The 26,850-nt window shown below is 32.3% G+C and overlaps 1 protein-coding gene across 1 annotated transcript in view; it reads right to left on the minus strand.

The window, feature by feature from the left end:
* Nucleotides 1-26,850, minus strand: part of LOC137928746 (neurotrimin-like) — a 70,704-nt gene that overhangs the window by 21,072 nt on the left and 22,782 nt on the right. The window contains exon 2 of the mRNA XM_068771700.1: nucleotides 8,681-8,941. Coding sequence (XP_068627801.1) covers nucleotides 8,681-8,759 — 79 coding nt within the window. The 5' untranslated portion in view covers nucleotides 8,760-8,941. The remainder of the gene's footprint in view (nucleotides 1-8,680; nucleotides 8,942-26,850) is intronic.

The following is a 26,850-nucleotide window of genomic DNA, read 5'->3' on the forward strand; positions in this document are numbered from 1 at the left end:
GTTTTGCTGTTGGCGTGCCTAATTAAAATAAATAAATAAAAAGGTGCCGAGGAAAACAACAGCCAGATTTTACTGTAATTTAAAATTTCATTGAAAACTTAGCCAGACCTCAAAAAAGATCAGCTATTTGACAAAACTTAGGCTATTAAAATATGCTACCTTCTTTCAATATTATGCGACGATTCTGTAGTCATTTGATTTTAAAATCTAAACTTAGTACATTTATACTTTGATTAAAACTCACTTTTAATTTTTCGCTGTCATATCTTAATACGGATATTTCGTAGCCAGATTAACTATTTTAAAGTATTTCTAACAACATTATCGGATAAAAAGACAACAATATCTTGTATCCTTTGGACTCTGTTTACACTAGATTACATTACTATACACATAAAGTATATTTCATATTTGAAATTAGAAAAGTGTCGATTGTATGATGAATGATATGGTCAAAAATTGAAGGTTTTCTGAGTACTTGTTTACGTAAGACCGATTAAAGTTGATGGTGTTGAACTTATGGTGACTATATTAGAAATGGACAGTCCGTTTTTTTATTGTTTGATACCAAAATTGTGAATTTACTTTACTAATAAGATGCACCATTTTATTTGCCTCTCTTTAATTTATTTTGTATCACGTCATTGCGATCAGATTTCTCGTATCGAAGCGTACAAGGAGTCGACACAGTAAGTAATGAATAAGACATGAGGAGTGCCGATAAGCTAGAGACAATGCCTAACATAAACTGCCGACTCTCCAATACCGGCTGTCGCGACTGCTCTGGTGACTCTACCACTTATCTAGTCTCAGTCTTTTTAAAAACCTGTTTACTTCAAGTGTAACGTACAATCTTCTGTGCAGAAATTCTTGGAAGAGCACAAAGATGCTGCTCCCGTCCTTCTTCGGTGTACAGAGTAAAACCCTACAGGACTACATATCTCGGATCACATAATCCGCACTGGTGCAGTCCCAAACAGACTTTTTATTTTATATGTCACATTTCTCTTTACTCATGGACATAACGCTTACGCATTTCATATAAGCTATAGAGCGTTTCTTCGCGGCCTTTTTGGCAAAAAATAATTATCATAAGTAGAGGTCACACTTCCAAATTCTCAGCATGTACAATTCCTGAATATTTCCTCGTCTACGTGGTCACCATATTTTACATTAGATTAAGTGGACGGATAATCGTACAATTGCGTGTGTAGCTATGGGTTCTTATTTTGTGCGGCCTCAGCTATAATTATGTTTATTGAGTCCGGACTGTATTCGATTTCTGTAATTTAGCTGAGGGCTTACTATGATTTAATACAAATTACTTGAAAAACTTTTGAAGTCTGTTATTTGTGTATTTTGTTTATGTTAAAGTGTTACCTTATGACACGATATAAGCCGAAAACGGTTACGATGTTGGTATTGATTTCAATGAAATTGTTTTTCTCGACCCTTATATGATACTTTATCATATATATATATAGTTAGTGTACATATAAAGTCAAATATATATATCAAACTCTATGATTATCACCTTCATTTCAACAGTAATATACCCACTGCCTCTAAAGCCTCGCATTCCATTCAAAATCTTCGAACGACCTTAACAAGGTCGTCTGTCTACCTCGTGACTGCTCATCCTACGCTGCGCTTGTCGGTTCATCGCCTCCACTACAGAAGCTTACAACGACTATACGTTTCGGATCGTTAAATAAATACAAACTAATTGCAATTATAAGCAGAGTTCAAAAACCTAAATAATCTACACAGAGACCAGCGCTAATAATTATTAATATTTTTATTATTAAGTCCTTGAGCATTAAAAGCACGCACTCGAGGAATAGATTTCGATTTTGTGCATAAATTAAATGTATCGCTCGGTTTTTTTTGCACGACCATTCTTTTACTTCATGAAATTAGTTATTCGATAGACTTCTATGTAGTGCCTCTGGATTGTCATGTAATAAAATTAATAAAAAAAAAAAACAAAAACTTGTTAAATCGGAGGTAATTTCTCTTCTACTATGTTGAGAATATTGTAAGCGGTCAAAAAACATAACCCGTCCGAGTATGTTTTGGCTTCTTCTCAGATCATGGTGCATTTGTGATTCTCGTGGAGCTCAAACAGATTCTGGTTCCCATCAAATTGAGCTTTCTGGTATTATAATGAGGTAGACAATTTATCAATATAAATGATATTTTAATATATTCACGTTTAACACTTTTAATAGAAAAAATCCAAGTTCCTTTCATGTTATGCGTCTAAAAAAAATTAATCCGTTAAGCTTATAATTAAAAAGTAATTTTCACAGATTGCAGTCCGCAGTCACATAAACGCAAACGAACTCCAATCACTAAATCCGTACCACTTAGTCGCGCTTTAGCAGAGCAATTAATTTCGAAGTCATTATAGTTTTACTGCAACCGCTAAATTATTTTTATTATTTAGCAATTCGCAAAGTTGTTATTTATTGCGGCTTTTATCGCTGTTCTAAACTATTGCGAAGTTTCACTAAAGGCAAACGCGATATTAGTAGGTACAGGGACCACCACCGCGAAGTCTTTTGTGGACTGAAACTATTATTTCTTTCATTTATTACGCATAGCATAGAATCTAGTTATTAAATAGTTACAACTGAAGGTCGCGTATTCGATTCGGGAATATATAGGAGCAGACGCAAAGCGTTTTTTGTGAATTACAGTACATATTATTGCGATGAAAGAAAACGTAATAAGAAAACTTGGAAGTATTTTAACAATTTCGTGGTTATAAAAAATATCCATTACAATAACATAAAGGTTTCATCTATATTTCATCGTGATTAAATTTTGCGGAATGTACAAACATACTACACTCGGTAACAAAAAATACGAGAACTCAACTACCCGCGGTAATGCGGGAAACTTTTTTCCATTACCAGAGTGTAATCACACAACAAACATTAATTTGTACTGATGGCTAGTCTGTCTATAATGATACAGTGATATACAATGTCACTATTACATACTTTGCAATACCATATCTGAGTACATGTCCTGCAGACGTGATTTAGCACATAGAGTTCTACTATGTGATAGTAGATATAGAATTAAGAATATAAATAAAGAACTACTTGTAAAGTACGACTTATTTCTTCAGCTGTTTTTTAAGTAAACATGTAATACTTTTAACAAAGACTAAGAACTGATCCGAACGCTTTCAGAGCACTCGGCGTACGTGCCCGGCTTTGTATCGACGCGCACCTTCATCGCATCAGTAAGCCTAGACCCGGTCGAGGTAATGGAAAGAATACTTACTGTGAGAACTTTTAACTGATTGAAAAGGTTCAAACATTTCTTTTGCAGCTTTGATATATATTTATATAGTGACATATTCTTTAATTTAATTCAAATATAAATTAGAAAAATTCTTCATTAAACATAGGATGGATACCTTTATTATTGACAAGATGTTTACCACCTCTTTGGTTGATGAATGCCTCAGAATATAGAAGAACTGACGAAAGGAACTCATTTAGACCTCATGTATTTTTTTTTAAATAAATGTAATCACCTCTTTAGTTGATGAATGCCTCAGAATATGGAAGAACAGACGAAAGGAACTCATTTAGACCACATGTATTTTTTTTAAATAAATGTAATCACCTCTTTAGTTGATGAATGCCTCAGAATATATAAGAACAGACGAAAGGAACTCATTTAGACCTCATGTATTTTTTTTAAATAAATGTAATCACCTCTTTAGTTGATGAATGCCTCAGAATATAGAAGAACAGACGAAAGGAACTCATTTAGACCTCATGTATTTTTTTTAAATAAATGTAATCACCTCTTTAGTTGATGAATGCCTCAGAATATAGAAGAACAGACGAAAGGAACTCATTTAGACCTCATGTATTTTTTTTAAATAAATGTAATCACCTCTTTAGTTGATGAATGCCTCAGAATATAGAAGAACAGACGAAAGGAACTCATTTAGACCTCATGTATTTTTTTTAAATAAATGTAATCACCTCTTTAGTTGATGAATGCCTCAGAATATAGAAGAACAGACGAAAGGAACTCATTTAGACCTCATGTATTTTTTTAAATAAATGTAATCACCTCTTTAGTTGATGAATGCCTCAGAATATAGAAGAACAGACGAAAGGAACTCATTTAGACCTCATGTATTTTTTTTAAATAAATGTAATCACCTCTTTAGTTGATGAATGCCTCAGAATATAGAAGAACAGACGAAAGGAACTCATTTAGACCACATGTATTTTTTTTAAATAAATGTAATCACCTCTTTAGTTGATGAATGCCTCAGAATATATAAGAACAGACGAAAGGAACTCATTTAGACCTCATGTATTTTTTTTAAATAAATGTAATCACCTCTTTAGTTGATGAATGCCTCAGAATATAGAAGAACAGACGAAAGGAACTCATTTAGACCTCATGTATTTTTTTTAAATAAATGTAATCACCTCTTTAGTTGATGAATGCCTCAGAATATAGAAGAACAGACGAAAGGAACTCATTTAGACCACATGTATTTTTTTAAATAAATGTAATCACCTCTTTAGTTGATGAATGCCTCAGAATATAGAAGAACAGACGAAAAGAACTCATTTAGACCTCATGTATTTTTTTAAATAAATGTAATCACCTCTTTAGTTGATGAATGCCTCAGAATATATAAGAACAGACGAAAGGAACTCATTTAGACCACATGTATTTTTTTTAAATAAATGTAATCACCTCTTTAGTTGATGAATGCCTCAGAATATAGAAGAACAGACGAAAAGAACTCATTTAGACCACATGTATTTTTTTTAAATAAATGTAATCACCTCTTTAGTTGATGAATGCCTCAGAATATATAAGAACAGACGAAAGGAACTCATTTAGACCTCATGTATTTTTTTTAAATAAATGTAATCACCTCTTTAGTTGATGAATGCCTCAGAATATAGAAGAACAGACGAAAGGAACTCATTTAGACCTCATGTATTTTTTTTAAATAAATGTAATCACCTCTTTAGTTGATGAATGCCTCAGAATATAGAAGAACAGACGAAAGGAACTCATTTAGACCACATGTATTTTTTTAAATAAATGTAATCACCTCTTTAGTTGATGAATGCCTCAGAATATAGAAGAACAGACGAAAAGAACTCATTTAGACCTCATGTATTTTTTTAAATAAATGTAATCACCTCTTTAGTTGATGAATGCCTCAGAATATAGAAGAACAGACGAAAAGAACTCATTTAGACCACATGTATTTTTTTTAAATAAATGTAATCACCTCTTTAGTTGATGAATGCCTCAGAATATATAAGAACAGACGAAAGGAACTCATTTAGACCACATGTATTTTTTTTAAATAAATGTAATCACCTCTTTAGTTGATGAATTCCTCAGAATATAGAAGAACAGACGAAAAGAACTCATTTAGACCACATGTATTTTTTTTAAATAAATGTAATCACCTCTTTAGTTGATGAATGCCTCAGAATATATAAGAACAGACGAAAAGAACTCATTTAGACCACATGTATTTTTTTTAAATAAATGTAATCACCTCTTTAGTTGATGAATGCCTCAGAATATATAAGAACAGACGAAAAGAACTCATTTAGACCACATGTATTTTTTTTAAATAAATGTAATCACCTCTTTAGTTGATGAATGCCTCAGAATATAGAAGAACAGACGAAAGGAACTCATTTAGACCACATGTATTTTTTTTAAATAAATGTAATCACCTCTTTAGTTGATGAATGCCTCAGAATATAGAAGAACAGACGAAAGGAACTCATTTAGACCACATGTATTTTTTTAAATAAATGTAATCACCTCTTTAGTTGATGAATGCCTCAGAATATAGAAGAACAGACGAAAAGAACTCATTTAGACCTCATGTATTTTTTTAAATTAATGTAATTATATATTGAATAAACATGAAGAAAGCCTGGTGCGGAATACAACAATTCCAGTGTATACCTTTTATGAAGTTTTTTTTTAACTCTAACATTAGAACCTTCCTGTAACAATAATCAGTATTCAAAGCATGACCTAAAGAAATATTTATTAATTGTGGCTTCTATAATGTGAATTATAATATTAAATGTTTAAATTTTAAAAATATCTTAACATATATAAAAAATCTTTTAGCTTTCAGCTATATGCGATATTTTAGTTCAAAGAAGCTGTAGAAGACGTAAAGATGATAATGCTGAAGATACAAATTTTCATTATTATCATTTCAGCCGGAGGACGTGCACAAATGTCCCCGATAGAGTTTCAATAAGACCGTAAACGGCCTGTATCCAGCGTATGCCAGTCTGCGGTCTGTTCTCCGAAACTATAAGGCATCAATCGTCATTTTATTCCACGCATACGCATACAACATCAGTACAAAATAGGTTTACTAAACATAGAACAACATTGTAAACGAGCGGTGCGAGAATGATTATAGCTTAATTATGTTCAATCTTATAACTTGCGTGGCTTGGAGATGTTAACGTGGAAGTTATGAATAAAGAATCAGGGATGAGCCGAGTGAAGATTCTATAAACAGACATTCGAAAATAGAACGCGGATAGTTAAAAATGGAATTATTTTTCTACGCCTTATTTAAAAGTATATTAGAATTTAAATTCGCAGACATAAAACTACGTTTGACTTCGTTAAATGAGTTACTGAAACTCCAAAACTTTGTGGTGGAAACCCGAAAATTTGTTCTCGTTCTGAAATAATTGCGTTTGCTAACAATTTACGAGCCCGTTTAGTTTTTTAGTGGATATACAAACAGTAAACGAGAGACTACTAACGAATTCATAAAATATATATTAAACATTAAAATACATAAATAATAACAATTGTTGATTAAAATTGTTCATAAATGTTTTAAACATAAACCGTATGTGTGACATGAAATAACAATTACTTTTTGCCGATGCCTTAATGGGAGAAGCCTATGTCCAGCTGTGAACATACTACGGTTGAAATTATCGTGACAATGAAGTATCGTGAATGAATAAATCTGTAAAGTCCGCCTTCAGAATATGGCATGACGACAAAAAATAAGGATTAACGTCATAAATTTTGAAATAAATTTAATTTGCCTATAAGCCAGAAGTAAATTAAGTGAAATCAAAAATATTACGCAAGATTTAATTACAAATTAAAGTTAAATATAACTTACATATGATACAAATCAATGTGTATTTTAGATCGAAGATGACTCAGCATGCATTACGTTTAAAAATAATTGCGAGTAGAATTCAGAAAGTAGACAAAAAAAAATGAATAAAAATAATTATTTGACACACAACAACATTTTGTAAGAACTTAAAAGTGTGAAACACTATTACGCTACATCTACGTTCGGATATTTTCCAAAATGTACCATTTAATTTTTAAAAAAGGAATTACCGATGACATTTATTTATGGTGACACCGTTGTAAGGTCAATACTGACGCATGATTTAATTTTGAACAAGGGCACTTATAGATAAATGTTATTTTGATTTCCTAAAGACATATTCATTTGTTCTTTGTATACATACATAATAAAATGTTAAAGTCTGTCGTGTTATATGTCTTTATATGAATAAAGGAAGTAACTTTATTGTTCCGTTCTAAACACGGAAAATGCTAACTTGAACTCGATTGTAAATCTTTTGTAACATGATTTTTGTTGCAATTTTATAAAAGTTTCTTTATAGTTTAGTTATGAAGACAAATATTTATTTAATGGCCTCAGATCACTGAATCGTTTATTGCACTATAAGCTAGTCACGCGATTTTACTTGGCCTTGGTTACGATAAACAGTTTTAACTAAAATAACAATTTTACTCAAAAATAAAAATATAATAAATAAGCATTCCCAAACACGTCACACTAGATTTATAGCAAATATATTGCTCTGTGAAGTTTAAATATTGATGAGTAAAAATAACATACTTACTACAGGTCAAATCATAAGGTCCTAAGCGTTAAAAAACTGAGTAGTGGTAGCCCAGCGGTAGATGACTGAGACTAGTGATCGTAGGTCGCGGGTTCGATTTCCAGGAAACAGTCATTTTATAATTCAACCTCTGTGAATTAATGATACATGATTGTTACTGCTCTCTAACAAGTTTCCAGAGGATGGCTAGCAGCATCTTCTGCTTAACATAATACCACACTGCATTCTCCAACTGGCTTTTCAAGAGTGGTGATTATGGTATAACTCCCATAGATATATTTGGCGTACATCTATTCCCAGCAGTGGGTATCTACAGGCTCAAACGACGAAAGTATTGAAATAGTCATACTTAATAAATTATACCGCTAAAAGTATTAGATGATAATATCAATATTAGGTGATTAAAATAAAGCTTAAGTTTTTTTTTCTATCAATATGTTTCGTGGTTAAGACGTAAATATTAAGAATAATGGCTAAAAGTCTAGCTTAGAACCTTTGAGGTATCTAAAATAGTAAAAACTATTGTAAACCTAGAAGAAATTGTTAAAAAATTTAAGAGAGTTGTCACGTATCTATAGGCAAACGATTACAAATATTTCTTTACCCTATCAGCTCCAAATGCTGACTAATTCTAAGTCAAATGGTTAGTAGAACCTCCATTTCACGTTTTACGGCTAATAATGATAAATTGATTGCGAGAATCGTTTGCTACGTACCATATTCCGGGTAGGTGATGCAAATGACCACTGCCAGGAAAAAGCCAAACACTTCGCCGGAAAACAGTTTGGCGGCCATTTTTCCGCTTAATCCTCAACCGACGCTAGAATTCACGAACATTGTCATTTTCTGTATGAAACTAATTATTTTTAAAAGCCTCTCTGATTCACAGTCATTGTTTGTTCAGAGTTTGACCATTTTAACGGCATTGTGGACGAGCGCTAAAACCTCCATTCCGTTTAAGCGTAGGGTCGTTACACCTGAAACAAAATAAAGGATTTAAAGTTGAATACATAAATGAATAGAATAAGAGATAAAACGTTAAAAGAACATTGGTGTATTCGTAATGGATTCCAGCCCTTAATCTCTTAGAAGTAAATTTGATAAACCTAGTTTGTGCAACCCTTTTTCAGTTATAGTTAAGGATTTAAATTAAGAACTTTATTTTCAACTGTACAGTTTAAATAGTTTTTTATAACGCAGAACAGGTGATAGCCGTGGCCGTGCAGCTTTGGATTAGAAACTATGAATCGGCCCGAACAGCGTAAGACATTCCCCTACAAGATTGAGTGACAATTAAAAAAATAATATCGTAAGACGCTAAATGGTTTAAAATTATAAGTTTGCAATTTATTTTATAAACTAACAAATAAATTATATTGTGTATTTAAGAGAATAACGCTTTGAATAAAAACTAAAAGGAACGGTTCGTACCATTTTTCCTTCAATGAACAAGTTATAATTATCTATTGAACATGCCGCAACTGGAAATGACCTGAAAAGAACGACGTATAATGTACAAAGGCGTCCAAGGCAGAAATTGTATTGTGTACCGGGCGCTTTATGCTCGCCGCGGCTGTTCGCATACTCGTGTTCACCGACTCCTATACACAATTCTCTGTCATGTCACCTAATTAATAGCGCTTCTTGCGCACTGTTATTCTATGCCATTTCTATGGTGAAATCTAGCGCAACTATTTGTGTTATTTGTTCGGTTTATGTCGAGCGTATTGCAAATGTGTCCCGTTTTATTGCAGAACACAAACGCGAGACAAAGATGTGGTTATATAGCTAACATTATTCATCTAAAACGCTTGTAAATAGACGGCAGAACTGCTATATAACACCTTATTTGTTATAAACGCTTGAACTGAACACATAGAGACAATGTTTTCAACTTATTTTATTTGTTTTAGTGTTATATGCCCGAATAACTTTAACCAGATAATGTAGCCAAATAATTAACTGCCTTGGAACTTCAGGCACTTATATATAACAATTTATAAGCGTTATATATTTTATAAGTATCTTACCTTTTTTCGTTTCTGGTCAACATTCATCTCATGTAATAAAACCGACAACCGTTCTCATGCATTGTTTCTCCATTTTTGAAAATATAATAATAATGTAGAGATATTGTTGCTGTTCGCGAATATTTCTAAATTAAGAAATATATTATATGTATAGTAATTCTAGTACTATTTTACATACCTATGTGGTATGTACACAAGCAAGTACTGCAGGACATATGTACCGTTTTAGATATATATCGCTTTTTACTTCGCACATGTAATTAATATCTTATTGATTATTAAATGCTGAAATTTATTGTGTATTTAGTGTGTACATGATCGATATAAAAAAGGAATCCTTTCTTAAAATAAAATAGTCAAAACAATGTTCTTCCTATAATAATTTATTTATCAAATAAGCGAACATTCATGTGTTTTTGATGTCATATGTATGTTTATGAACCAAAACAATTAGATGAAACGTTCCAAATTTATTTCAATATGTTATTTTTATTACGAAGCTTGACGTTCTGTTTGGAAATAAAAATGATTTACGTTTTATTTTCCTATGAAAGTGTTTTATTCGTTTTAGCTTTTAGATGTTTACAAAACTCCCTTCAATTTAAGTAATCCAAATGAAGTAATCAAAATTATACAGAAAAAGGAATAAAACGTCGAATTTGTGATTACTCAAAGAGACAGCAAAATCCCATCATTTCCTTGCCGTTGAGGCTTTTTTTTTTCAATTCAATTCCTCTTAGATGTTAATGCAAAGGAAACAAGATTTATTTCATTTCACTTGCTACCTTTGGTTAATGTTTAGTCAAACGACATTAACGGATATTATAATTTAATAATACGGATCAAATGGTGCTTTCATGTAAATGAATTTTCAAGTAAAAGAAGTCCATTAGGACAAATCATCGTTGTTCTATTATTTCCCTTCTTATAAGAAAAGTAAACAAACGATGGACATGGTGTTAAATTGTCTTCCACGATTTCGAATGTTCACAATATCAGGTTTTTAAAATTGCTTTGCAAATGTCCGCCATAATAGGTTTTTTGTAATAATTATTATACGAAATGTTTTCAAGTCGAAAGTAAATTAAATGACCGGCTTTTATATGCAATAATGTTATAATGAAATAAAATAGTTAAATTAATTTTTCCAGTTTTAGCTACGGATCAGAAAAGTGGACCTTAAAAAACACAGATTGAGATCTGGTGGTTACTTTCAGGATGCTGTGCTGGAGAAATATGAATCTCTCTTCATCATGACAATGATGATGACTGGAAAAGACGATGGAGAGAACATTATCGCGTCAGTTGGTTGGACCAAATCCCTTCGTCACTTGATATAATGATCCACATATTGATCACAAAGATTACTTATGTCCTTGGTGATTTCTGATTCCACCCTTCAGCAATGAGGATAGCAATGTGAGGTGAAGTATCATCATCATCATTTGATTCATAGGAAGTCCCTTGCTGATCCATACTATTCCTGAACTAGTAATTCCTATTTTAAAATAACTATAAACAATTTTTATGTAATTATAGAGACCAATACGTCCCTTTATCAATTTTTATCACAAGCATTAGCGGTTCGATGTGGTCGTGTACTCGTTTGTAATACAACCGTTTTATTACAAAGAAATAAATACGAGATTACCGACACCCATCAATAGCAACTCGAGGACTTATAAACACGCCGTAAAAGAAAGTTTTGTGCTGCACATAAAACCTTTTACAGTCTTCTACTATCGATTCACTACTAAGGAACAACGGCAGTCTTTATCGCTAGACGCCAATATTGTAAGCATATTTCTTTATTATTCTTTAAGTTGAGCCAGCACTGGCGGAGGAATTTCATAAATATCAATACAGTCTCCTAACAGCACTTCAAATATTTCCCAATATCTTCAAAGTAATCTTCGCTTTGACACTTTATATCCCGAATGTATGTTACATCCAAAGGGGAAATATGTCACGTGTAGTGTACATAGTACAGTCTTGCACGAAAGCGACGAGCCAATTCTTATCCGCGAATCAGGGTGCGAACTCACGTGGAATATCAAGTGAATTCTGAGATCTGGAAATTCCGTCGACTTGATGGAAGTAGTTACAAATACTGAAATCGGGTATCGTAGACTTATTTTTATGGAATGCGAAATACGTTTTTATTATTATATTAGATGTGATTTATTATATTTTATATATTTTTTATTGTAAACATTACTTCAATCTTAATAATTCAGTTCTATGTCTATTTTATAGTAAATCGGCTGCTTTTGAATTAAATACATGAATAAACATTACTCTTTTGTTTTTATTACCTTTTAATAATACACTTCTGTCAAACGGTGGTAGCCCAGCGGTTAGGACCGGGACTTGTGATTATAGGTCGCCGGTTCGATTACCGAAATACATTTTTATATAATTCACACTTTATGAATTAATTATAAAACATTGCCACTGCTCACAAATATGTATTCAGAGGATGAGAATGTTCTCTACGTACCGTAATGCCACTCAGCGGTCGCCAAGCCTCCTTTCAAGTATGGCGATTTTGGTATAGATATCTTTAGAGAAGTTCTGTGCCTTGCAGTGGGCGACTATAGGCTGAAAACACGACGATTCTCCTGTTTTAGAAGGTGAAGAATTTGTACTGAACGAAACTTAAAAACTTTCAGAGTCAACTATTCGATCAAAAACGAATACATAAAGAAAATTTCTATGCAATGTTTTTATTATTGAACGCAAAACTTAAATTTGAACAATTACTATACTTAGAAAAACCATATTTATATTTATAAACTTTACGCCTATATTAGGCCTAGAGATAAATAGAATACAGTTAATTTACCAATACCTGCAGACGATATTTTAATAATTTGTATGCTCACTTGTGCGAATATTTTAAATTCAAGTGCTAACTTTGTATATACGTTCTCCCCTTGATAAATTTATATGAACACAGGTCTGTCTGAAACCTTTCCAACTTATCTTTAGGTCCGAGCTTAGCATCACGTTACGTCCACTTGTAGGGATTCATACAATAGCTTGAATAACAGAAAGTACAACTCCATAGTTCCAAAACTAAGAAATTCTCAAGTGCGTACTCTAGAAATCTGATATATTTTATCCTGTTTATATATTCCTTTATGCGTACGTGAGCGCCCAATCTTAAAGAACTCTTACGAACTTTTTAATATATAATACAACATTTTCTTCGTTTTTATGATCAAATTCTGTATTTTTCCGATATTAAACTGCTAAAAATCTTCAAATAACGTTTACGATATCGTGAATAATAAATATAAGTAAACATATACGTTAAAGTAAAAACTTATAAACTTATATATAACATATTGTTATTTTTAAAATCGACAGTTTTATTAAGTGTTAATGGCCATATATACTTTTTTTTAACTGTAGGTTTTATTTTATTGAGGTAAACGAATTTATAACAGCATTTACTTTGATATCTCATATCGTCGTCGTCTCACGATGTAAGACCTTCTCTAAAGATGGGGGATATACCATAATCGCCACGTTTGGTAGGCAGATTGGCGATCGCAAAGGACAAAGTTAGTTGCTCATCCTCTAGAAACTTATTTGTGAGCAGTGGCAATCCTGTATAATAAATGCACAAAGTGGTAATTATAAGATTTTATCCCAAGAATCGAATCTGCGACCTACGATCGCAAATCTCAGCTCTTTTTTCGTTGGGCTACCACTGGAACCCGGAGATGTCCCATATATTTAAACAATTATATTGGTTTTGTGTATTATTATTTTTTTTAAGTTTTTAACGATGTGAATTAGAGGAAAACATTTGTCTGTCTAATACTATTTTTAATGGAATTATTATTTATACCGAATCGGTAAATAGAAATGACAATGCTTTCAGCAAATAGCGTCCAGAACAAATAGCTGCAGGAGCCTTGAGTATACACGACAGACCATCCAGCCTCTAGGATGGATAGACGACTTTTTTAAGGCGGTCGCACCACGCTGGATGCGAGTCATTTGCAATTTATTGGAAATCTCTCGAAGGACGAGTGGGGGGTTATGTCCAGCGGTGAGACGTCTTACGGGTGAAATGATGATGATGAATTATTTATACTTAACGATAAATTTAACTTATGGTGATGGTAACCTAGGGTTTGATATATAAAGATTCGGTCGCGTCAGGGTCCGTTGCGATAAATCGCCACGATGTCTTTTTATGCCAAACACAATTACCTGGATAATATTCCCGTTCGGTGTAATGGCGACAACAAAATGATACCCATTATTTACGAGTATTATTTTTTTTGTTACAAAACATTGCGTTTTGCTCGTTCCAAAACGGCTCGGCGATTACACACATTACTGTAATGCGGGATAGAACATTTATGGGTCTGTTCAACGAATTGGATAATATTTTTTGCAAACTCAGCTGAACGCGTATAATCGGTTTTATTAAATTACAAAACAGCAAAAGATTTTTCATAATGGTATGAGCGCGCGATGAGTTCTATATAAATATACTATATACAGAATGTTACATCGTAAATCTAGGTTTATATAGTTGCAGTCTATACATTTTTCTTAACAGTAACTTTTTTTGCGTATATCGTCATTTTTGTAAAAGCACCCTGCCCTCTAGCGGAGTAATAATAAAATCGCTTTGTCGATATTTAACTAAAGAAACCTTCCAAGAGTTTATTAAAATTTATTGTAGTTCAGTAAGTTTATTGTATTAATATTTTTGCGACGATACATGTAACAAAGTTTTACCTAAATAATAATTTATTTTTAATTTAAGTTTGGTTAAGTAGAGAGGAGAACCTAATCGGCATTAGCGTGTATTGAAGTATTTGTTGAAGGTGCAACATTGCAAGGCCTCCTTACACATGCTACGCAGTTCGTCAACCTCAAGTACCGTAACTAACATACACATACATATACAAATAGTACGCATGTACGTACGTTAAACTACTTTTAAGAACATACCAAAAGATATCAAGGAATAAAATGTATATTAATACGCTAATTATGTTATTTGTATTTGAAAAATACCGATATCGTTAAAATTTTGGACTAAATAAAAAAGTAATACAAACATAACAAGTCATCAGGTACACGAGGTAATTTTTAGTAACATCAGATACATTTTATATTAGAACGGGGACATTCATTATTACATATAAATAGTTATTTAGTTGGATTAGAGCAAACACCTTAACCTAATTAGGGTGTTCGCATTGACTTACAAGGGCAAACTTAATAACAATGTAGCATTCTCTACATAACACAAATCATATAGTACGCAAACTTAAATACTTACGTATGTTAAATATAACAGGTATTGATAGAAGAATAAACATATATAATGCCGCATTCAATATAATTTAATAGACTTTGATCTAAAAATAGAAACGTATTTAATGATCTTACACAAAATATTTTTGGATAACGCATAGCAAAGCGTGAAAAAATAATTGAGGAAACGAAAATAAGGTTGCATTAATCGTGATAGCGAGCGAAATTATTCTTTCAAAAAAAATGTTTTTAACTAAAATTTTGTTTCGAATACCAAAAGTATTTAAAGAAAAAAGTGATTAATATCATTATCGTCATTATCTATTTGAAATTATAAATACAGATCATTTGTCTACGCTAAGAAACTAATGCATAATAAAGAAAATTTGCCTCCATAAAGCGCGTCCTTTTGTTTAATATTAGGCTCAGATACGGTTCCAAACACAAAATTCTGATCTAAATGCCCACAAAAAAATCTACATAACTTTCTATGTTTGGATTCTCAATTAAAAAAAAAACACAGTCGGATTTATTTTTGTGATACAAATGTACGGTATTTGGGAATGAATTGGTCTTATTTTGGTCTCAGAAATTTAAGGGTATACACGTTACAACTAAACTGATAATGATGAAGAACTGTTTAGTTACAAAATTAATTACATGTTATTAAATATTAGGGAGATCGGGAAGTAATATCGTTTCAGTCGACATATTTTACAGAAAACCGATTGATTTTTACGCTCCGGCATTGAAAATCTGTCTGTATACTAGATGGCAAAAGTTTGTTGATAACTAAGGCGATAAGAAATGAAAACTTGTTAAAATGTAGTCGCTTGAATTTAACTTAAGAAGGCAACATTACTGTCCGGTCTGCCTAATAGAAAACCTTTTACACTGAGGCATGATTTTTATTCTACTTTTTATTTATTGAGCTTAATTAATAACTGAAGCGTTTTACGGTACGGTGGTATGTACATTAGAGGTAGGTACCTGTTTAATACTGACCCAATTGCTTTGATAATGTTCAATTCTTATTGTTGTTTCTCTTTTAAGATTTCATGTTGTTTATTTTAATTAACGTAATTCGTAGCTGAAATTAACCTTGCTTTAATATAAGAAGCCGTAATAATGAGGTCGATTTATAAATGATCTGGGTCAACATTTCGGTGAGACGCCTCGTATTCAGCTAATATCGCTTGTAGCCACGCAATCATTTGCCATAAAATACATTTCAGAGATTTCTATAGTTCTCATGCAATAGCTCTCTTATGTTTTATAAATATTGAAAGTTTTAATTAATACATATGTACAACATATTAACAACTCTGCAAAGCGAAAACAATGATGATTTCTAATAAAACTGGTAGTTTATTTAAAGTTATTTGATTGTGCCCAGAAGAACCCACAATAAACTGTTTTTTTTTTTGTGTTCACTTTAATAATATCTTTAATGCAGTAGTATAAAATGAACATGCTTAAAACATTACCGATTGGAGAGAAATATACGTGCAGTTGTGGTACCTATCTAGATGTCATATATTTAAAAGATCTATAAGATCTATCATAGTGTGAAAATACTTATCTATATTAATTATTGTGTACAAGGTTTTATATTTTGACTGGGTTTCTTTTTATTGTTTTCTAAGTTTAAATTCATTTAAAATAATTAAAAAGTATGTTTTTTTAAAAATGTTCTTTTGATCTACGGTGTATCGATTCCTTAGTAGTACGCTCGTGGCGTCCCAGTTGTCATGGGGCACATTGTACGGTAATATCATCCTCCATCATCTCTCTCATTCAAAGACTTTTTGCATGCAGATTCAGGAGTGACTCCGTGAAGGCGGCCAGTTATTCAGTATATTGCAAAATTCAGCGACCTCTCGATCTTGAAACATTGCAATTACGCAGATTGCTTTCTATTACGTACAATCCGCAAACTATACCGAAAACCGCTTCGTAATAATACAATTCAAAACAACGCGATTCATTTTGATTTACGATCGCCTAGTTAACACTGAAATCGGTCCCCAAGTGGCGACTCATAACAAAACTAACCTGAATTCGGCGCTATTAATATAAATAACATAGATTTAGAAGGTCTTTTGGGAGCCAAATTGCCATTATTTCCCTTTGCACAACGTGGAAAAGCTTTGTTGTAACAATTACATTGAACCTCAGTGTAATTCAACATTAAATTTAATTAAACATTAACACTTTTCTTACGCGATGATACTTATTTTGTAATATTTTGTCACTGTCAAATGAAAACACAACAGACAAAAAACATTAAGAGCTAGAAGATATTAATTTTACCATGGCCGCTGCAGTCATCACTATCATCATAATTTCAAGACTAAACTGCTATACTTAAACCTCCTCTGTAGATTCAGAACTCCAGTAGAATCGGTCGAAAACGGCCTCTACAAAAACAAACATTTTTAGGTTCCTTCTTCAATTAGACTGCCGGGAGTGATTTAAAGAGAACAAAAGCAAAGAAAAAAAATCAATCCCTATTTCGCGAATTATTTAACTTAAATATACATAATAACAAGCGTAATTTCTGCTTAACTGCAGGTTGTTATTGAGACCACTAGAGCTTATTATCTTTAAAAAGACGATAGCTTGTTAGTGGAGCCAATTCGATAATTGAACATAATTTTAAATAAAAGCACATGAACATGGTATAATTTTTTAAATTATTTATATACTTCACTAATTTCCTTTACGCTCTTGCGTAGATCTCCTCACTCTCGCATAAATTTCCTCCTTGAAAAGGGTCGTGGTCACCTGAACGCGAAATCATCTATCTGTCGCTGTGCTATGTGACCTGTGTATTTTTGGAATCGTGGAACAGATCAAGTAGTTGACTACTATGAACTTTTCATTAAAGGAGTGATTTTCTTGGGCTAGTCAGCGAGGGGAACATCCGATTCTGAAGGTAATTTTGAGAGGGATTCAGGCTCACTCAGTTCTGCAGTGGCTACGTGAATTGAGATGTAGACATCTCGATTACCAGTGAACTTAAAAATGGATATGACCAATTTCATGGCATTTTATTTGCTCATTTGAAATAATTTACTTTTTAAGGAATAATTTTAGTGCTACGATAAATAAAAAATGTGTTTTTAGAATCATAGGGTAATTTTAACGTTATTGCAAATAATACTACAGCCTTATATAAATGATTTAAATAAAAACATGGAAAACTGGTTCAGTGTTTGATTACATTTGAATATGTTACTCTTTAATAAAAAGTCATTGCCTCAATGACCTAACGTTGTAATACCAACGGGCTGGAAGCCAACGATAGGGTGATTTAGATTCATCCCGAATGGGGACTACTGGAACATGTAACCCAGCCGTTACCCGAATCGTAGCTATTTTTAGAATACGAAAGCATACTGTGAGAAATAAAATCTAAAACAGATATTTTGCTTGAATTGATTTTGTGATCTGGCGACATTTAGTATTGTCTATTTCTAGTAATTATTAATCATTAAAAAGCATGTCTCGTTAGCTTTTTCTAAATACACAAATTTTTAATTTCACTTTTAAATTCATTTCACATTCCACTTCATCACCATCGTCACAGTCGGTAGACATCCATTGCAAGGCAGGACTTCCCTGAAAATCGCCATAATGACCGGCCTTGCACTGTCCTTTTCTAGCAACTTCCTAAGGCCTTGATTATTTTATTGGTCCACATAGTAGGTGGCGTACACATGCCGCTTAAAAAAAGCTTAACCTTCCGTACAAATAATTTTTAAAATAGCATAATGCGTTGCAGATTCTACATGTATTAAATAAGAGTATATTTATATGTAATCTAAAAGAGAAAAAAAGTATAAATATTTCGTGTCGGTGCATCTTGGCGTTCCAAGACTTTCCAACACGTTACGAAGCCGGCGCTATTTCACTAAGCCAACCAGCGGAGTTACATATAAATTCAATTGTGACAAGTTTTTGTGAAAACTATATATTCAACGATAATTTATGTTTTTTAACGAAAACATCACTCAATTAACTCATAAATCTAACGTGCTCTTGGACTTGTACCGTGTGCTCAAATGATAAACAAAGATTTTACAACGAGTCTAACATATATGTGTTTAATTTTATAGTTTTCATCTGTCTAGTCTTACACTTATAATAAAACATAATATTTTTCGATAGCACACTTTTTACACTATTAGAAACATCGAGTTTTACGAGGTCATAGTTCGGAATAGCAGTGAGCAGGCTATATATCGCGCAAAATAGATGGCCGTTTAGTACTTATGGATCGAAGACCACAGACCGGTTAGCGCTACGTAATACGTCCACTCACAACCTGGACAGACTACTATGTTAATGTCGTCGGAAGATGATAGATATATTCAAATTCCCACTGGTCCTATGTCCAGCTGTGGACGCTATACGGTTGGAATGACGATGATAGTGATAATGAGCCTTCGACACTAGGCAAATTTTGGCAGTGGTCAAACTACATCTATTTTACAATCTTTTATTTTGACAGTAAGTAGGAAATTCTTATTTATTTCTTATTTATTTACTTTATTGGAGATAGACAGTAACAAAAGGCAGTAATAAATTACAAACTTAGAAGCTTAGAAATATAGAATTAGTTACAGTTGTTACCAAACAACTGTAACTAATTCTATATTCTAAACAGGGATCGAAGACTATGGTTTATATATTTATATTATGGTTTTAATTACATTATATGTACGAAATTGTTTTTTAAAAGATACGAGAGCACGAAAATATGTTAATGTATTTATCTGAATATTATATGAATTGTGGAGGTCATACATTCTGTATAAGGGTGCACGTTTACCGATATTTGTCTTAAAGGTAGGACTGCGGCACATGATCGAAAGTCACATTAGAGCTCATGTTAATACATTTTCTGTCTGAATTATAACATTGACTAATAAAAATATTGCTTCCCGCATAGCCACGAATACCGGCTTTGCGCTATCTGCAACTATGTCATCGTTCCACCTGGTGGCCACGCAAGAATATTTTGGCCCCAAAGGCCATCGGTTGCACGAGCAATGTCCCCGCCCACTGCCACTACAGACAGACATTCATTCGAACTAATGTAGTTACTTTGGTTCTTCTCCTCGTTGCAGATTTGATCACGCAGCGAAACTAAGAACATAGCCCTCTCCATTGCTCCCTTGGTAATGTATGTGAATATATTTATAAACATCCTTCTACTTAAATATTTGTTTATTAGTAATCAGTAAGTACAGTATTTTACTTATTTTTATTATTTCTCTTCAAAATTGATAAACCTTCCTTCTCGTTATCTCGTCACCACTCTAGTTTGACTGGTAGAGAATGCCTAAAAGGCATTAAATTCCCAATAAAATGGTTTGTTAAAAAGCGAATAAGTAACTCATGCGATACGACCTATTCACAGCAGCTGGTAGACAGAGTTTGAAAATATAAAATAACGTTACTTAGTTACGTCTGCAGTCTGCTGTGTATTTTTTTCATAAAACTGTGGTAAATAATTTTTATACCATATTAAAAAGGCTTTATATAAAACAATATTAATTATTCCTCTAGTACTTAAAGAGTAATATACAAACGTTTACACAATATTTAGTATTGAAAGTTCAAAACTATCGAAAAATCTCCTACAATAATTTTAGTTATGATTTATCAAAATGCTCAATTTCGTAACATAAACATACGTTTCAAGTTTACTTATGCGTAAAGTATATGTAATAAACTTATTGATATTATGAAGGTAGTCATTATTTGTATTATTTATTAATTAAAACTTTTCAAATTAATATTAGTCAATGTTTTTCTCTCTACAAAGCCGACTGGTACGTTTTATAGAGGTCAACTACAAGAGGTCGGAATCGCTTTCTCAGCGGCCTAAAATAACAAAAACTGATTTTAGGGGGAATATTTCTCCCTACAAATAACAAAAATTCATAATTAAAACTATCAAGAAAATGTAATTCATGTTACGTACAACAACCAATATAATATAAGAACGTATAATATATATGCACAAATTTTTTTTATTTGTTGTTTAAACAAAAAACTGTTTACTAATATATTAATATTAAATTTACTCATGTATCTGATTGTGTCAAATTCACTCTAAAATGTGTTATGATTAAATGAAGTTTACTCACTTCACAACGTTTTTAAATTGGTGAATGTTAAGGATAAATAATAGGAAAGAGAATATTATGAGCAGTGGTAGACCAGCGATAGAGCACTGAGACTTGCGATCTTAAGTCATGGGTTCGATTCTGGGGATACAATATTGTTGTTAATACTTTGTGAATTAATTATGTCGCATTTATACTGCTCTTAAACAAGTTTCTAGAGGATGGGCAGCAGCGTCTTCTGCGTATCATAATACAATACAACACTGCTATTGCCAACCCTCCCAAAAGTGATAATTATTGTATATCTCCTCATGGATGTCGTAGGGGTAGGCTAATATCCTACAGCAGCCGTCTATGTGCTAAAAAACAGATAAAGACACTTTAAATTTGGCACATCTGTACTGACGTAACACGACTTTGCTCGAACAGTTTTAACAAAAAATACAATATTTCTTTACTTTTTTATTACTACAGTCATGAAAAGTAATGCTTAAAGTTTTAGGTAAACTATTCGGCGTACATGTATTGATACGACTTATTGGAGTTACAGTTCTTTATTGCTGAATGTCTGTATTCCTATAAAAATCCGTATATACTTCACCAATTGACTTTAGTGTAGAAATAGCGTATTACATAAATGTATAATTTTTCCGTCTCACGTACAAACGTTTACTTCTACCATACACTCACGTCTGCCATCAAAGCTATAAGCTATCAAATTTTCTCTAGCGAGCGCTTTGCGTGTTCACTGTACCTTCAAGCGAAAGGCAATTTCCTTAAGCTAAATTTCACGAGCATATAATTCACAAATAATATTGTATCTTTTTCGAGTGAAATTTTTTTATTATTTATCGCTCTACCTAATTTTCAGTTGACGAGTAATCGATTTGAAACTAACTGTGCGGAAAATTTCATTTTTAGATTCCTGCCTGACCTTTAAAGGTTTAACAATGTCAACATGTTAGTATAGAGTTCAAATTGATAATATGAAAAATGTGCAAGTAAAATAAGAATTTTACAATATAATATACGGAAGATTTTTATAGGCAACCTTTAGCCTACTTGAGTATAAATATCTGATATTTATTGTTAGACTGTAAGCTCTCTCTTGTCCTGCAGTGGGTGTCTGTAATGTTAATAAAACTCTTGTGAAATTGAAGGTTAAAGTTATATATTTAACAATAAAACAAAAGAAAGAATTTACAGGAATTAAAAGTTAAAAAGGAACAGTCGGGATTGGAGAGTCACTAATCTTTGTTTCCAGGATAATCCGGCTACCGTATAACATTCGCAAGGGTAATCATAGTGTCATAAATCATCTGTCAGTGTTCAAACCTAGGTGCAAACGTACGTCACTACTGAAATACAAAACTATCACTGCTCGAAATGTGGCGACAAATAGTAAATTATAAAGGATTTTTTTTAAAAATTCGATTTCAAACATGTATGTATAGTTCTAATATTATTAACAAAAATATATTAACTGTACTTACTTCAAAATAATTATCATCTACATGATATGATTACAAATTTGCGATTTATTTAATTTAAAAGACCTAATGCTGTGATTAAAAAGTAAGGTGAATTTCTTTATAAAATGAAAATTCTTTATTTATTCCCATCCGAATAAACGCACTTTTGCCAACGCTTTTTCCAATCCTCGAATGAATGGGAATAGTCTTCTTCCGGTACAGCCTTCAAGACCTTCTTCGATTCGATTTTTATCTCCTTAAAAGTGTCAAAACAGTGTCTCCGAGGTGGTATTTTTAAATTTGCTGAATAGACAGAAGTCGCAAGAAACCAAATCAGACAAATAGGAAGGTTTTGATTCAAAAAAAAAATGTGCGATTTTGCACCAATCGAGACTTGAAGCGTTTGAGATACACAACCTCCTTCAAAATGGTTTTAGCTGAGCCAAATTTTATTGCATTTTTTATCAAACAGACGCTTGAATAATGTTGTATATAGTACTACCAAACTAGGAAAAGAAATTACCTGTGATGTTGATAATGAAGTATAAAAGACTAAAAAAAGGCCAATTTCTACCAATTTTAAGTTTAATTTTTCTCACCGTGGCCACCAAAACGAGAATAAAGATATTATATATAATCGAGATATTTTTGTATTTACTTCACTAAGTGAAACATTCGTTGTATGGGCAAGTTTGTACCTAAATTTGTTAAACACGATGGTTTGGTAAATGATTAGACATACGAGTACTTCACTTTAATGAATTTCTCTCCATATAATTCAAGTTACAGGTTACAGGAAGCTTAAAGACTCTAAAATTCAATAAATGCTCATTTTAAAGTTGTATTATTCTATTAGTATTAGTATCTATTAGTATTTTATAGTTCAAATTTTAAAAATAAATCTCGTGATTGACTAATTACTTCAACAATTACTAGTTAAAAATCTCGTTTGCGGAAAACTAGGTCATGTGTTATAATTCAAAAGAAGGTGCAGTTTGTCGCTAACTTTTTGCGTACGTATATGTTTACTTTAAGTTAGAGAACGAAGGTATAGTGTTGCAATAGACAGAGCATATCACATAAATATTAGATTAAAAAAAATACGATAATGTATTGAATAAGATGGACAAACAGTTGCCTAGTTTCGGTGGCATTTAGTTGCTAACACTACAGCAAAATGTAACTGGCAACATTCCAAAGCGCTGCAAAATGTAGAACACATTGCATGTTTTATATCTCAGTAAAGGTTTAAGAAAACGTCCACGTTAACGTTTTGGGTGAAATGTACATGCTACTTGAATCTATCCGAATGTACAATGGAACTTTATGAACTAGTTCTAGCTCTTATTTATTCACATGTCACGTACGGCTATTGTTAAAATTTATTAATTTAGATTAAACATTTTCAAACGATACTTGTAGACAAATAAGTATGTCAATGTCAATAATATGAGATGCATTATTCATTTTACATTATAAAAGACCTGATTGAGATCAAAAGATTTACCGATCACCTTTAAGTATTGTAATAATTTACAGCTACTGTTTACTAGCAACACCACTCTACTGATGGTAGATCAATTCCAAGATTGTCTGAAGAGAAGAGTAGAAGCATCAGAAACGGCTTAGAAAAGAAGAAAGAGATACTAGTAAAACATATTCATCTACGACCAAATAAAATACGTAACATTTACTTTATTTATTAAAACGCAACGCTTCAATAAACTTCTTTCATTTACAATCACAAATTGATATCTCTGTAATCGAAAAATCTAAGTAATTATAGTCTTTCCTTTGCAAATAAATTAAAAAAACATTGAGACCGCGGCAAACGCAGCGTTGGATGTCCACCCACAAAGCGGCTAGACGACCTTATTGAGTTCGTCAGATCACTCTGAACACATGACGCTACTAACCGATCTTATTGTAACTTTATAGGGCAGACATGTGTTTAGTAGTGTATGTCTCATAATACTACTAACCTATATTTCATTTGAAAGTGCAAGTACTTTGTTATAATATATTTAACTACATTACTTTGAATAGCAATGTCGTGTCGGTATGTCATACTATCAGTTCAACGCCCTCTTCGTCTCATCACTTTGGTGAATTTTAATGAAGTTTCAGCGCAAATTACTATTTACATTAATTCGCTTGTTCAAACTTAGTGTACATCACCGATAAACTTGTTAGACATGTAATATCCAAGAGTGTGCAGTTTCTTCAACAGTACATTAGTTTCTAAGAACGAAGTATAATTTTATAAGAACTCACTTGCTACGGTCTTAAGTCTTTGAATGAATATTAGATCTGAATTGTTATAAAATTCTATAGATCAAAAAAATATCTAAAAGAGAATTCTTTAAGTTTTTAAATCTATTTAAAGTGTAAAAGGAAATTGAACATCAAATTACTTTACAAAGATAAATTTAAAAACAGATATGATCTGTGATTAACAAGGCTATATATAATTATTACTTTGAAATTCTTAGTAGCTGCTCAGCCGTGTGGGTTTTTTCTGGTTGAACTGTTGCTTGAAATGGAGCATGACCTATATTACACATCATTTTAAAGTTACTAGACTTTAAGTTATACAGTTCTTATGAACATTACACAAACTCAGTTTTCTTTTTTTTTAACAAACCTACAAAAAATTAATACCTAGTTTATTTTATAGTTAAAGCGAAGGATTTTCGTAGCTACCTTGTCAAAATCTAGAGTTCTAATGTATGTAAATTAGTTATATTGGCAAAAAAAGTGTTATAAATGCTACGCCGTTGAAGCGTAGTAGTGAAGGAGATTCGTAGCGCCACGTAGCACTTGTCATACGTAACTAATTCTTGATATAAGTTTTTTCACATACATATTTGTCGTATTTAGAAAAAAATTGAGCTCGTCTGCTATCGTAAAAATAAATTATTATTTGGAATACTCGAGAAGTCTTGCCGTAAAAACACTGCAGTAACTATGCATACGTGGGGACACTTCATTCGCCAACACTGCGCATAAAATATGAAATTAGGGTCGTTATATCCAAGGAAAAAACTGTAAAACGTGCAAAATGTAAGTAAAACGTGCCGTCAGTGTGTTTCCGCCATAAAAATATACGTTGCTGATTCGCCTTTAGCCAGTAGCAAGCTTTCGTAAATGGCACTTAAACAAATGTGTCATTTCACGAGCTTCTATCGCTATTGCTAATGTTACTAAGAGCTTTTATGTTTCGTTGCATATTTTATGCCGTGTTTAACAATATTTAACGTCTTTTTTACTGGATTTCCTAAACCATGGACGTTTGTCTTCTTAACAACGTTTTTACGAGTGACAAAGGAATAACAAGTCGTTTATGGTAATAAATGAAAAATTAAACATTTTTCTTCTGTCTGATGTAAGCGACACTTGAATTACGTGGTAAATTTTATATAAAATACTAAAATGGTATGTTTCTCAATGTAAGAGAAAAACGTTGCCTTTTATTTCGAGAAGAAATCCCTCATGGATTGTTCAACTGCCGCTGCAATGAAAGAATATATCCAGTATATTCTTACCGAATAAAATGACACGAGATCCCCTACGGCACTGTGTATTGGGATAACGTAAACGCGTTCGCACGTTTTTAGTAGTTTTATACGAGCTGGCTTTTTCTATTCTAGTTTCATCAAGGGCAACAAGGGAAAGTCACTAAGTATTCGCTTAGTATTCTGAATACTACCTAAGAAGGTCGACTCGGTCGGTCGACTTTGGACTCAAATGATTGCTATTATTGCATCATATATGGCATTAAATATAACTAAGCGAGTCGCGGTCGTTCATCGAGCTATAGAAAGGACTATGGTGGAGGTTTCTTCGTGATGCCGAATCAATAATGAAGAGACGAACTAGGAAAGATAGAAAGGGAGCAGTTGAAGCCTTGCGGTAGAAAACTGAGGTATACCCTTGGTAGGTAGCGACTTTGCCA

The sequence above is a fragment of the Battus philenor genome, unplaced genomic scaffold, assembly GCF_028537555.1.
Source record: "Battus philenor isolate CCGP_79_NKW_IND1 unplaced genomic scaffold, ilBatPhil1.0.hap1 SCAF_4, whole genome shotgun sequence".
In the NCBI taxonomy this organism is placed as follows: Eukaryota; Metazoa; Arthropoda; class Insecta; order Lepidoptera; family Papilionidae; genus Battus; species Battus philenor.